Source organism: Oncorhynchus mykiss, chromosome 22 (assembly GCF_013265735.2).
Source record: "Oncorhynchus mykiss isolate Arlee chromosome 22, USDA_OmykA_1.1, whole genome shotgun sequence".
Classification (NCBI taxonomy): domain Eukaryota; kingdom Metazoa; phylum Chordata; class Actinopteri; order Salmoniformes; family Salmonidae; genus Oncorhynchus; species Oncorhynchus mykiss.
The window spans coordinates 2,936,982-2,951,353 of NC_048586.1; the positions used below are offsets into that span (position 1 = coordinate 2,936,982).

The 14,372-nt window shown below is 41.7% G+C and overlaps 1 protein-coding gene across 3 annotated transcripts in view; it reads right to left on the reverse strand.

Moving 5' to 3' along the window:
• Positions 1-13,879, reverse strand: part of tmtc4 (transmembrane O-mannosyltransferase targeting cadherins 4) — a 51,035-nt gene extending 37,156 nt beyond the window's left edge. Inside the window, exons 1-3 of one of the 3 annotated variants that reach the window (XM_036958505.1) lie at positions 13,421-13,879; positions 12,993-13,196; positions 9,959-10,074 (exon numbers count right to left, since the gene is read on the reverse strand). In XM_036958505.1, the coding sequence (XP_036814400.1) occupies positions 9,959-10,074; positions 12,993-13,154 (278 nt within the window). In that variant the 5' untranslated portion in view covers positions 13,155-13,196; positions 13,421-13,879. The other 2 variants (XM_036958506.1, XM_036958507.1) reach the window with 2 other exon arrangements.
• Positions 13,880-14,372: the final 493 nt, after the last annotated feature.

Sequence of the window (14,372 nt, forward strand, 5' to 3'; positions counted from 1 at the left end):
ATGACACAAGTAATTTTTCCAAAAATTGTTAACAGACAGATTTCACTTATAATTCACTGAATCACAATTCCATTGGGTCAGAAGTTTACATACACTAAGTTGACTGTGCCTTTAAACAGCTTGAAAAATGTCAGAAAATTATGTCATGGCTTTAAAAGCTTCTGATAGGCTAATTGATATAATTTGAGTCAATTGGAGGTGTACCTGTGGATGTATTTCAAGGCCTACCTTCAAAGTCTGTGACACTTTGCTTGACATCATGGGAAAATCAAAAGAAATCAGCCAAGACCTCAGAAAAACAAGTCTGGTTCAAGTCTGGTTCACAAGTCCACAAGTCTGGTTCATCCTTCGGAGATATTTCCAAATGCCTGAAGGTACTACGTTCATCTGTACAAACAATAGTGCACAAGTATAAACACCATGGGACCAAGCAGCGATCATACCGCTCAGGAAGGAGATGCGCTTTGTCTCCTAGAAATGAACGTACTTTGTTGAGAAAAGTGCAAATCAATCCCAGAACAACAGCAAAGGACCTTGTGAAGATGCTGGAGGAAACCAGTACAAAAGTATCTATATCCTCAGTAAAACGAGTCCTATATCGAAATAACCTGAAAGGCCACTCAGCAAGGAAGAAGCCACTACTCCAAAACTGCCATAAAAAAGCCAGACTACAGTTTGCAACTCCACATGGGGACAAAGATCGTACTTTTTGGAGAAATGTCCTCTGGTCTGACGACACAAAAATAGAACTGTTGGCCATAATGACCATCGTTATGTTTGGAGGAAAAAGGGGGATGCTTGCAAGCCAAAGAACACCATCCCAACCGTGAAGCACAGGGGTGACCGCATCATGTTGTGGGGGTGCTTTGCTGCAGAAGGGACTGGTGCACTTCACAAAATAGATAGTATCATGAGGTAGGAAGATGATGTGGATATATTGAAGCAACATCTCAAGACATCAGTCAGGAAGTTAAAGCTTGGTCACAAATGGGTTTTCCAAATGGACAATGACCCCAAGCATACTTCCAAAGTTGTGGAAAATGGCTTAAGGACAACAAAGTCAAGGTATTGGAGTGGCCATCACAAAGCCCTGACCTCAATCCTACAGAACATTTGTGGGCAGAACTGAAAAAGCGTGTGCGAGTAAAATGGCCTACAAACCTGTCGCAGTTACACCCAACTTACTATGGGAAGCTTGTAGAAGGCTACCTGAAACATTTGACTCAAGTTAAACAATTTAAAGGCAATGCTACCAAATACTAATTAAGTGCATGTAATCTTCTGACCCACTGGGAATGTGATGAAAGAAATAAAAGCTGAAATTAACCATTCTCTCTACTATTATTCTGACGTTTCACATTCTTAAAATAAAGTGGTGATCATAACTGACCAAAGACAGGCAATTGGACATTTTTATTTTTATTTCACCTTTATTTAACCAGGTAGGCTAGTTGAGAACAAGTTCTCATTTGCAACTGCGACATTGTGTACTTACTTGATAATACAAATACAGTACGAGTCAAAAGTTTGGACACACCTACTATTCAAGGTTTTTTATTTATTTTTGCTATTTTATATATAATTTACAATTGATAGGCTAATATTGTCACCCATCACACTGTTTTTGATTTAATCTTGTCTTTACATATACAGTACTAGTCAAATGTTTGGACACACCTACTAATTTTCACTATTTTCTACATTGTAGAATGTAGTAATCAAAAAAGTGTTAAACAAATATAAATATATTTTATATTTGAGATTCTTCAAAGTAGCCACCCTTTGCCTTGATGACAGATTTGCACACGCTTGCCACTCTCTCAACCAGCTTCATCTTGAATGCTTTTCCAACAAGCTTGAAGGAGTTTCCACATATGCTGAACACTTGTTGGCTGCTTTTCCTTCACTCTGCGGTCCAACTCATCCCAAACCATCTCATTTGGGTTGAGGTCAGGTGATTGTGGAGGCCAGTTCATCTGACGCAGCACTCCATCACTCTCCTTGGTCAAATATCCCTTACACAGTCTGGAGATGTGTTGGGACATTGTCCTGATGAAAAACAAATGACAGTCTCACTCTGCGCAAACCAGATGGGATGGCGTATCGCTTCAGAATGCTGTGGTAGCCATGCTAATTAAGTGTGCCTTGAATTCTAAATAAATCACTGACAGTATCACCAGCAAATCCCCATCACACCTCCTCCTCCATGCTGGGAACCACACACGCAGAGCTCATCCATTCACCTACTCTGTGTCTCACAAAGACACGGCAGATGGAACCAAGAATCTCAACTTGGACTTCATGTTTTAAAGTAATGATGGACTGTCATTTCTCTTTGCTTATTCGAGCTGTTCTTTCCATAATATGGACTTGATATTTTACCAAATAGGGCTATCTTCTGTATACCACCATTACCTTGTCACAACACAACTAATTTGCTCAAACGCATTAAGAAGGAAATGACTTTGACAAATACATTTTTAACAAGGCACACCTGTTAACTGAAATGCATTACAGGTGACAACCTCATGAAGCTGGTTGAGAGAATGCCAAGAGTGTGCACAGCTGTCATCAAGGCAAAGGGTGGCTAATTTGAAGAATATAAAATATATCTTGATTTGTTTACACTTTTTTGGTTACTACATGATTCCATGTGTTATTTCATATTTTTGATGTCTTCGCTATTATTCTACAATGTAGAAAATAGTAAAAATAAAGAAAAACCCTGGAATGAGTAGGTGTGTCCAAACTTTGACTGGTACTGCATATCTGAATATGTATACAGAACAAAAAATACAAACACAACATGTAAAGTGTTGGTCCCATGTTTCATGAGCTGAAATAAAAGATGCCATACATTTTCCATACACACAGAAAAAACTAATTTCTCTCAAATTGAGCAGAAATTATTTTACATTCTGTTAGTGAGCATTTCTCCTTTACAAAGATCCATCCACCTGACAGGTGTGGCATATTAAGAAGCTGATTAAACAGCACGGTTATTACACAGGTACATCTTGTGCTGGGGACAATAAAAGGTCACTAAAATGTGCAGGTTTGTCACACAACACAATGCCACAAGTTTCTCAAGTTGAGGGAGCGTGCAATTGGCATGCTGATTGTAGGACACAACTGCATTTTATCAATGGCAATTTGATAAAACACCGTGACGAGATACCGAGGCCCATTGTTGTGCCATTTATCTGCCGCCATCACCTCATGTTACATCATGATAATGCACAGCCCCATGTCGCAAGGATCTGTACACAATTCCTGGAAGCTGACAATGTCCCAGTTCTTCCATGGCCTCCATACTCACCAGACATGTCACCCATTGAGCATGTTTGGGATGCTCTGGATTTATGTGTACGACAGGGTGTTCCAGTTCTTACCAATATCCAGCAACTTCACACAGAAGAATGGGACAACATTCCACAATAAACAGCCTGATCAACTCTACGTTAGGGAGATTTGTCCCGCTGCATAAGGCAAACGGTGGTCACACCAGATACTGACTGGTTTTCTGATCCACGCCACTACAATTTTTTAAGGTATCAAATCAAAATCAAATTTTATTTGTCACATACACATGGTTAGCAGATGTTAATGCGAGTGTAGCGAAATGCTTGTGCTTCTAGTTCCGACAATGCAGTAATAACAAGTAATCTAACTAACAATTCCAAAACTACTGTCTTGTACACAGTGTAAGGGGATAAAGAATATGTACATAAGGATATATGAATGAGTGATGGTACAGAGCAGCATAGGCAAGATACAGTAGATGGTATCGGGTACAGTATGTACAAATGAGATGAGTATGTAAACAAAGTGGCATAGTATAGTATAAAGTGGCTATCTGTGACCAACAGATGCATATCTGTATTCCCAGTCATGTGAAATACTTAGATTAGGGCCTAATGCATTTATTTAAATTGACTGATTTCCTCATATGATCTGTAAATTGTTGCATGTTGTGTTGATATTTTTGTTCAGTGTACTTCAAATGAATGTGAAAGTAACTTAGAGATTTAAAGTGGTATTTGAACCCAGGTCTGGTTGTAATAGGTGATGTGATTAGTCCAAATATCAGCAACAAAATGAATAGCAGTTTGGAATAGAATTGTGAAGGGTTGAGGTCAGGGCTCTGTGCAGGCCAGCCAACTTCTTCCAGACCGATCTCGACAACCATTTCTCTATGGACCTCACTTTGTGCACGGGGCATTGTCATGCTGAAACAGGAAAGGGCCTTCCCCAAACTTTTGCCACAAAGTTGGAAGCACAGAATCCCCTAGAATGTCCTTGTATGCTGTAGCGTGAAGATTTCCCTTCACTGGAACTAAGGGCCCAAACCATGAAAAATAGCACAAGACCATTATTCCTCCTCCACCAAACGTTACAGTTGGAACTATGCATTGGGGCAGGTAGCGTTCTCCTGGAATCCGCCAAACACAGATTTGTCCGTCGGACTGCCAGATGGTGAAGCATGAGTCATCACTCCAGAGAACACGTTTCCACTCATCCAGAATCCAATGGTGGCGAGCTTTACACCACTCCAGCTGACGCTTGGCATTACAAAATGGCGCCGGAAGAAATGGCAGCAGTTTTACAGGAGCCCAACCAATTGTGCTACTATGTGTTTTTTTCGTGTTATTTGGAACTTATTTTGTACATAATGTTTCCGCAACCGTATCTTACGGAAAAAAAGAGCTTCTGGATATCAGGACAGCGATCACTCACCTCGGATTAGAAAAATATTTTTTCCACTAAAAAAGACGACGCTCAAGACATTCTCCAAACACCCCACAGGACAAACATCCCCGTTATTTGCAAGAAGAAGCGACGCAGGTACAGAGGACAACGAGCCTTGTCAGGACCCGGCAAAGGCGACTGGTAAAGCTACTACTACTAGCCAACGTGCAATCATTGGACAATAAATTAGACGAGGTATGATCACAAATATCCTACCAACTTCACAAAAAAAACTATAATATCCTGTGTTTCACGGAATCGTGGCTGAATGACAACATGGATATTCAGCTAGCGGGATATACGCTGCACCGGCAAGACACAAGCTTGGCACGCTCCGGTAAGATGAGGGGTGGGCGGTCTGTGCATATTTGTAAACAACAGCTGGTGCATGAAATCTATGAAAAGTCTCTAGATTTTGCTCACCTGAAGTAGAGTATATTGTGATAAATTGCAGGCCACACTACTTGCCTAGAGAGTGTTCAGCAATACTGTTCGTGGCTGTTTATGTACCACCACAGACAGATGCTGGCACTAAGACCGTACTCAGTCAGCTGTATAAGGTAATAAGCAAACAGGAAACCACTCATCCAGAGGTGGTGCTCCTAGTGGCCAGAGACTTTAATGCAGGGAAACTTAAATCAGTTCTACCAAATTTCTATCAACATGACAAATGTGCAACCAGAGGGAAAACAATTCTAGATCACCTGTACTCAACACACAGAAAAGCGTACAAAGCTCTCCCTCGCCCTCCAATTGGTAAATCCGACCACAACTCTATCCTCCTGATTCCTGCTTACAAGCACAAATGAAAGCAGGAAGCACCAGTGACTCGGTCTATAAAAAAAGTGGTGCTAAACTACAGTACTGTTTTGCTATCACAGACTGGAACATGACCCGGGATTCTTCCGATGGCATTGAGGGTTACACCACATCAGTCACTGGCTTTATCAATAAGTGCATCGAGGACGTTGTCCTCACAGTGACTGTACATACATACCCCAACCAGAAGCCATGGAATACAGGCAACATTCGCACTGAGCTAAAGGGTAGAGCTGCCGCTTTCAAGGTGCGGGACTCTAACCCGGAAGCTTACAAGAAATCCTGCTATGCCCTGCGATGAACCATCAAACAGGCAAAGCGTCAATACAGGGCTAAGATTGAATCATACTACACCAGCTCCGACGCTAGTCTAATGTGGCAGGGCTTTCAAACTATTACAGACTACAAAGGGAAGCACAGCCACGAGCTGCCCAGTGACACGAGCCTACCAGACGAGCTAAATCTCTTCGATGCTCGCTTCGAGGCAAGCAACACTGAGGCATGCATGACAGCATCAGCTATTCCGGATGACTGTATGATCACGCTCTCCGTAGCCGACGTGAATACGACCTTTAAACAGGCTAACATACACAAGGCTGCGGGGCCAGACGGAATACCAGGACGTGTGCTCCGGGCATGACCAACTGACAGGTCTTCACTGACATTTTCAATTACCCTGATTGAGTTGTAATACCAACATGTTTCAAGCAGACCACCATAGTCCCTGTGCCCAAGAACACAAAGGCAACCTGCCTAAATGACTACAGACCCGTAGCACTCACGTCCGTAGCCATGAAGTGCTTTGAAAGGTTGGTAATGGCTCACATCAACACCATTATCCCAGAAACCCTAGACCCACTCCAATTTGCATACCGCCCAAACAGATCCACAGATGATGCAATCTCTATTGCACTCCACACTGCCCTTTCCCACCTGGACAAAGGAACACTTATGTGAGAATGCTACTCATTGACTACAGCTCAGCGTTCAACACCATAGTACCCTCAAAGCTCATCACTAAGCTAAGGATCCTGGGACTAAACACCTCCCTCTGCAACTGGATCCTAGACTTCCTGACGGGCCGCCCCCAGGTGGTGAGGGTAGGTAGGTGCATGCGCAGTCCCTTCCTGTACTCCCTGTTCACCCACAACTACATGGCCAGGCACGACTCCAACACCATCATTAAGTTTGCAGACAACAAAAGTGGTAGGCCTGATCACCGACAATGACGAGACAGCCTAAAGGGAGGAGGTCAGAGACGTGGTAATGTGGTGCCAGCATAACAACCAAGACAAAGGATGTGATTGTGGACTACAGGAAAAGCTGTAGTGGAGCAGGTTGAGAGCTTCAAGTTCCTCGGTGTCCACATCAACAACAAACTATCATGGTCCAAACACACAAAGACAGTCGTGAAGAGGGCACGACAACGCCTATTCCCCCTCAGGAAACTAAAAAGATTTTGCATGGGTCCTGAGATCCTCAAAAGGTTTTACAGCTGCAACATCATGAGCATCCTGACTGATTGCATCACTGCCTGGTACGGCAATTGCTCTGCCTCTGACCGCAAGGCACTACAGAGGGTAGTGCATACGGCCCAGTACATCACTGGGGCAAAGCTGCCTGTCACACAGGACCTCTACACCAGGCGGTGTCAGGCCCTAAAAATTGTCAAAGACCCCAGCCACCCCAGTCATAGACTGTTCTCTCTACTACCGCATGGCAAGCGGTACCGGAGTGCCAAGTCTAGGACAAAAAGGCTTCTCAACAGTTTTTCCCCCAAGCCATAAGACTCCTGAACAGGTGATCAAATGGCTACCCGGACTATTTGCATTGTGTGCCCCCCTCCCAAACCCTCTTTTTACACTGCTGCTACTCTCTGTTTATCAGATATGCATAGTCACTTTAACTATACAATTCATGTACATACTACCTCAATCGGGCCGACCAACCAGTGCTCCCGTACATTGGCTAACCGGGCTATCTGCATTGTGTCCCACCACCCACCAACCCTTCTTTTCCACTACTGCTACTCTCTGTTCATCATATATGCATATATGTATATAGCCTGTCTTTTTACTGTTGTTTTATTTCTTTACCTACCTATTCTTAACCTAACACCTTTTTTGCACTATTGGTTAGAGCCTGTAAGTAAGCATTTCACTGTAAAGTCTACACCTGTTGTATTCGAACCTGGACAGACGATTTCTAAGCGCAACGCTCTTGAGCACTCGGCAGTCCCATTATGTGAGCTTGTGTGGCCTACCACTTTGCGGCTCAGCCGTTGTTGCTCCTAGATGATTCCAATTCACAATAACAGCACATACAGTTAACCGGGACAGCTCTAGCTGGGCAAAAATGTGATAAACTGCTTTGATAGCAAAGTGGCATCCTATGACAGTGCCACATTAAAAGTCACTAAGCTATTCAGTAAGGCCATTCTACTGCCAATGTTTGTCTATGGAAATTGCATGGCTGTGTGCTCGATTTTATACACCTGTCAGTAAGGGTTGTGGCTGAAATAGCCGAATCCACTAATTTGAAGGGGTGTCCACATACAGTGCCTTGCGAAAGTATTCGGCCCCCTTGAACTTTGCGACCTTTTGCCACATTTCAGGCTTCAAACATAAAGATATAAAACTGTATTTGTTTGTGAAGAATCAACAACAAGTGGGACACAATCATGAAGTGGAACGACATTTATTGGATATTTCAAACTTTTTTAACAAATCAAAAACTGAAAAATTGGGCGTGCAAAATTATTCAGCCCCCTTAAGTTAATACTTTGTAGCGCCACCTTTTGCTGCGATTACAGCTGTATGTCGCTTGGGGTATGTCTCTATCAGTTTTGCACATCGAGAGACTGACATTTTTTCCCATTCCTCCTTGCAAAACAGCTCAAGCTCAGTGAGGTTGGATGGAGAGCATTTGTGAACAGCAGTTTTCAGTTCTTTCCACAGATTCTCGATTGGATTCAGGTCTGGACTTTGACTTGGCCATTCTAACACCTGGATATGTTTATTTTTGAACCATTCCATTGTAGATTTTGCTTTATGTTTTGGATCATTGTCTTGTTGGAAGACAAATCTCCGTCCCATGTCTCAGGTCTTTTGCAGACTCCATCAGGTTTTCTTCCAGAATGGTTCTGTATTTGGCTCCATCCATCTTCCCATCAATTTTAACCATCTTCCCTGTCCCTGCTGAAGAAAAGCAGGCCCAAACCATGATGCTGCCACCACCATGTTTGACAATGGGGATGGTGTGTTCAGCTGTGTTGCTTTTACGCCAAACATAACATTTTGCATTGTTGCCAAAAAGTTCAATTTTGGTTTCATCTGACCAGAGCACCTTCTTCCACATGTTTGGTGTGTCACCCAGGTGGCTTGTGGCAAACTTTAAACAACACTTTTTATGGATATCTTTAAGAAATGGCTTTCTTCTTGCCACTCTTCCATAAAGGCCAGATTTGTGCAATATACGACTGATTGTTGTCCTATGGACAGAGTCTCCCACCTCAGCTGTAGATCTCTGCAGTTCATCCAGAGTGATCATGGGCCTCTTGGCTGCATCTCTGATCAGTCTTCTCCTTGTATGAGCTGAAAGTTTAGAGGGACGGCCAGGTCTTGGTAGATTTGCAGTGGTCTGATACTCCTTCCATTTCAATATTATCGCTTGCACAGTGCTCCTTGGGATGTTTAAAGCTTGGGAAATCTTTTTGTATCCAAATCCGGCTTTAAACTTCTTCACAACAGTATCTCGGACCTGCCTGGTGTGTTCCTTGTTCTTCATGATGCTCTCTGCGCTTTTAACGGACCTCTGAGACTATAACAGTGCAGGTGCATTTATACGGAGACTTGATTACACACAGGTGGATTGTATTTATCATCATTAGTCATTTAGGTCAACATTGGATCATTCTGAGATCCTCACTGAAATTCTGGAGAGAGTTTGCTGCACTGAAAGTAAAGGGGCTAAATAATTTTGCAAGCCCATTTTTTCAGTTTTTGATTTGTTAAAAAAGTTTGAAATATCCAATGAATGTCGTTCCACTTCATGATTGTGTCCCACTTGTTGTTGATTCTTCACAAAAAAATACAGTTTTATATCTTTATGTTTGAAGCCTGAAATGTGGCAAAAGGTCGCAAAGTTCAAGGGGGCCGAATACTTTCGCAAGGCACTGTACATTTGTATATACAGCGTATGTCAGGTGAAAATAAAATGTTGAGATCCTGAAACCAGTCAAAGTAACATACCGTACATATTCATTGCCTATCAATTACAATTCTACTGAGAAGAATAGCACTTGGGACCCACCTCTGAAATCCTCACAGAGAACCAAATTGTGTTTTCCACATGAGTTCATGCATGTGTGTATGTCATATGTGTATCCTACCTAAAAGTGAGGACAGTGAGCGGCCTGTAGGACTTGTGGCTGTTGTTGCTGCTCAGGTTACTTCCCCAGAAGTCATTTCTCCAGATGTTGTTGAGAGGCGTGGATGGGATCAGGTCCTGCGGGAGACACATCCGAAAAGAGATGTGACAAAAACAACTTTAGATGCCTAGGGACATATATTTAATTTTTTACGCATACATTGATGTGTGCATGTACAACTTGGAATATGACATACAGTTGATGTCAAAAGTTTACATAGACAAACACATTTAAACTCAGTTTTTCACAATTTCTGAAATGTAATTTGAGTAAAAATTCCCTGTCTCAGGTCAGTTATGATCACCACCTTATTTTAAGAATGTGAAATGTCAGAATAATAGTAGAGAGAACGATTTCAGCTTTAATTTCTTTCATCACATTTCCAGTGGGTCAGAGGTTTACATACACTCAATTAGTATTTGGTAGCATTGCCTTTATATTGTTTAACTTGGGTCAAACGTTTCGGGTAGCCTTCTACAAGCTTCCCACAATAAGTTGGGTGAATTTTGGCCCATTCCTCCTGACAGAGCTGGTGTAACTGAGTGAGGTTTGTAGGCCTCCTTGCTCGCACATGCTTTTTCAGTTCTGCCCAGAGGTTTTCTATAGGATTGAGGTCAGGGCTTTGTGATGGCCACTCCAATACCTTGACTTTGTTGTCCTTAAGCCATTTTGTCACAACTTTGGAAGTATGCTTGGGGTCATTGTCCATTTGAAAGATCCATTTGCAACCAAGCTTTAACTTCCTGACTGATGTCTTGAGATGTTGCTTCAATATATCCACATAATTTTCCTACCTCATGATTAGAGGTCAACCGACTAATCGGAATGGCCGATTAATTAGGGCCGATTTCAAGTTTTCATAACAATCGGAAATCTGTATTTTTTTTTTACACCTTTATTTAACTGGGCAAGTCAGTTAAGGACACATTCTTATTTTCAATGACGGCCTAGGAACGGTGCGTTATCTGCCTTGTTCACGGGCACAACGACAGATTTTTACCTTGTCAGCTCGGGGATTCAATCTTGCAACCTTACAGTTAACTAGTCCAATGCTCTAACCACCTGCCTTACATTGCACTCCACAAGGAGCCTGCCTGTTACGCAAATGCAGTAAGAAGCCAAGGTAAGTTGCTAGCTAGCATTAAACTTATCTTACAAAAAAAAAATCAATCAATCATAATCACTAGTTAACTACACATGGTTGATGATATTACTAGTTTATCTAGCGTGTCCTGCGCTGCATATAATCGATGCGGTGCGCATTCGCGAAAAAGGACTGTCGTTGCTCCAACGTGTACCTAACCATAAACATCAATGCCTTTCTTAAAAAGAGGAGAGGGACAGAAGCTATACTGTTACACTGGCAATACTAAAGTGCCTATAAGAGCATCCAATAGTCAAAGGTATATGAAATACAAAACGTATAGCGAGAAATAGTCCTATAATTCCTATAATATCTACAACCTAAAACTTCTTACCTGGGAATATTGAAGACTCATGTTAAAAGGAACCACCAGCTTTCATATGTTCTAATGTTCTGAGCAAGGAACTTAAACGTTAGTTTTCTTACATAGCTCATATTGCACTTTTACTTTATTCTCCAACACTTTTTTGCATTATTTAAACCAAATTGAACATGTTTCATTATTTATTTGACGCTAAATTGATTTTATTGATGTATTATATTAAGTTAAAATAAGTGTTCATTTCAGTATTGTTGTAATTGTCATTATTACAAATTTGAAAAACGTAAAAATTGTTTGATTAATCGGTATCGGACTTTTTTGGTCCTCCAATAATCGGTATCGGCATGGAAAAATCATATTGGGTCGACCTCTACTCATGATGCCATTTATTTTGTGAAGTGCACCAGTCCCTCTTGTAGCAAAGCACCCCCACAACATGATGCTGCCACCCCCGTGCTTCACGGTTAGGATGGTGTTCTTCGGCTTGCAAGCATCCTCCAAACATAATGATGGTCATTATGGCCAACAGTTCTATTTTTGTTTCATCAGACCAGAGGACATTTCTCCAAAAAGTATGATCTTTGTCACCATGTGCAGTTACAAACCGTAGTCTACCTTTTTTATGGCGGTTTTGGAGCAGTGGCTTCTTCCTTGCTGAGCGGCCTTTCAGGTTATGTCAATATAGGACTCGTTTTACTGTGGGTATAGATACTTTGTACTTGTTTCCTCCAGCATCTTAACGAAGGTTAAGGGATTGATTTGTACTTCATCTCTAGGAGACAAAACGTGTCTCCTTCCTGAGTGGTATGACGGCTGCGTGGTCCCATGGTGTTTATACTTGCGTACTATTGTTTGTACAGATGAACGTGGTACCTTCAGGCATTTGGAAATTGCTCCCAAGGTTGAACCAGACTTGTGCAGGTCTACAATTGTTTTTCTGAGGTATTGGCTGATTTATTTTTGATTTTCCCATGATGTAAAGCAAAGAGGCACTGAGTTTGAAGGTAGGCCTTGAAATACTTCCACAGGTACACCTCCATTGACTCAAATGATGTCAATTAGCCTATCAGAAGCTTCTAAAGCCATGACATCATTTTCTGGAATTTTCCAAGCTGTTTAAAGGCACAGTCAACTTAGTGTATGTACACTTCTGACACACTGGAATTGTGACACAGTGAGTTAAGTGAAATAATCTGTCTGTAAACAATTGTTGGAAAAATTACTTGTCATGCACAAAGTAGATGTCCTAAAAAGTAGATGTACAAAACTATAGTTTGTTAACAAGAAATTTGTGGAGTGGTTGAAAAACGAGTTTCAATGATTCCAACCTAGGTGTATGTAAACTTCCGACTTCAACTGTAAGTAGACTCTGTACTGTATGCAGTATGTACTGTGGCTGTGAGGTTATTTTTAGCTGTTGAAATGATGCACACAATATAGACTTTGAATAGATCACGCTTTTATAGACACTGCATCCTTGAAGATGTACCTCAGAAGATGTAGTAAGTATGTGATAAGTAGATTATTACCTTGTTATTGACAATGGCTTCAGAATCATCGAACACAAAGTCTCCATCATAGCTATTGATGAAGCAGAGCAGTGCCACTAGTGCCACAGCGATCTTGGCATGGAATGGGGAAAGCTTTGGTAAAGGTATCTGTTGGTCCCAATTCATTTCAGTCTGTGCCATGGTGCATAGGATCTTTGGTCATGCTGCATCGTCACCTATTCCCTACAGGAAATGGGCATGGAATGGTGTGATAAGACTTTAGTGTTGGTGGCAGAATAACAATAGCCTACTCCTTACAGTATTTTTTGGGCTTTACCTTGTAGAAAATGAAGATATTGGTTGACTATTGTTATTTGTACAATATTACGATTATAGAAATATCCTCACATATCAGTCTGTTCTCAAGCTACAGGAATTGTAGGGACACGCACGTAGAGCATGCATACCTCATTATATTGGAAGGCGTTTTGGAGGACGCGCACGTAAGCATGAGTTCCATTGCAGCGGCTTGATAGTTAGCTAAAGCTGGCTGGCTAATCTTACTAAAGTAATTTAGTTTCAAGCATAATCAGAGTAACTGATAATAAAGCCAATCATATAGCCTTCAGGCAAACTACAATTATTGCAAAGGTTGCCAAGTGAAATACTGCTCGCTAACTATTAGCCAGCTAACGTTAGCTGATGCTGTTAGCCGGCTAGCGGCAACTAATGTGACTCCTACGTCTGCATATGCACCGAAAGAAAACACTCAAAAGGCGGCGAGAAATGCAGGTTGACCGTCACGTATAACGCTAACAATATGTCAACACTGTCTGTCTGTCTCTAGTAAATACACAACTCGCGACTGTATGCATGCCTGGTACTTCCTCGTTGGCTGGCGCGTGGAATTAGTTTGGATGGTGACGTAGGAAAGTGGATGTCACGTGACAACACAAGGGATGAAGAAGTGGCGATATCTAGTTCTATTTAGATGCAGCTAACAGCTTAGATACATATATGAATAGATGTTTTACCAATAATGTATGTTTTGCAGTATCTTTCCTTTGAAGTTTTTGAAGAATTGATGGTTCAATTAATCTAAAAACAAAACTCAATTATCCTATACAAAGTCTAGTGGCATTTGGTCTCTGAATATAGGTCATAGATTTTGGTATATGGATGTAAATCAGAATGCAGAGTATTTGACATTCTGAACATTGTTATGACATAACAGTCAGTTACCCTTTTACAGAAAACATTGGCCTACAATGTGGAAGAAACTACCTGCCCTCCAGGGCACCCGATGTCAAAGATGCTGGAAGAAACAGGTACCACCACCTGAGCCACTGCTTGTTCACCCCGCTATCATCCAGAAGGCGAGGTCAGTACAGATGCATCAAAGCTGGGATTGAGAGTCTG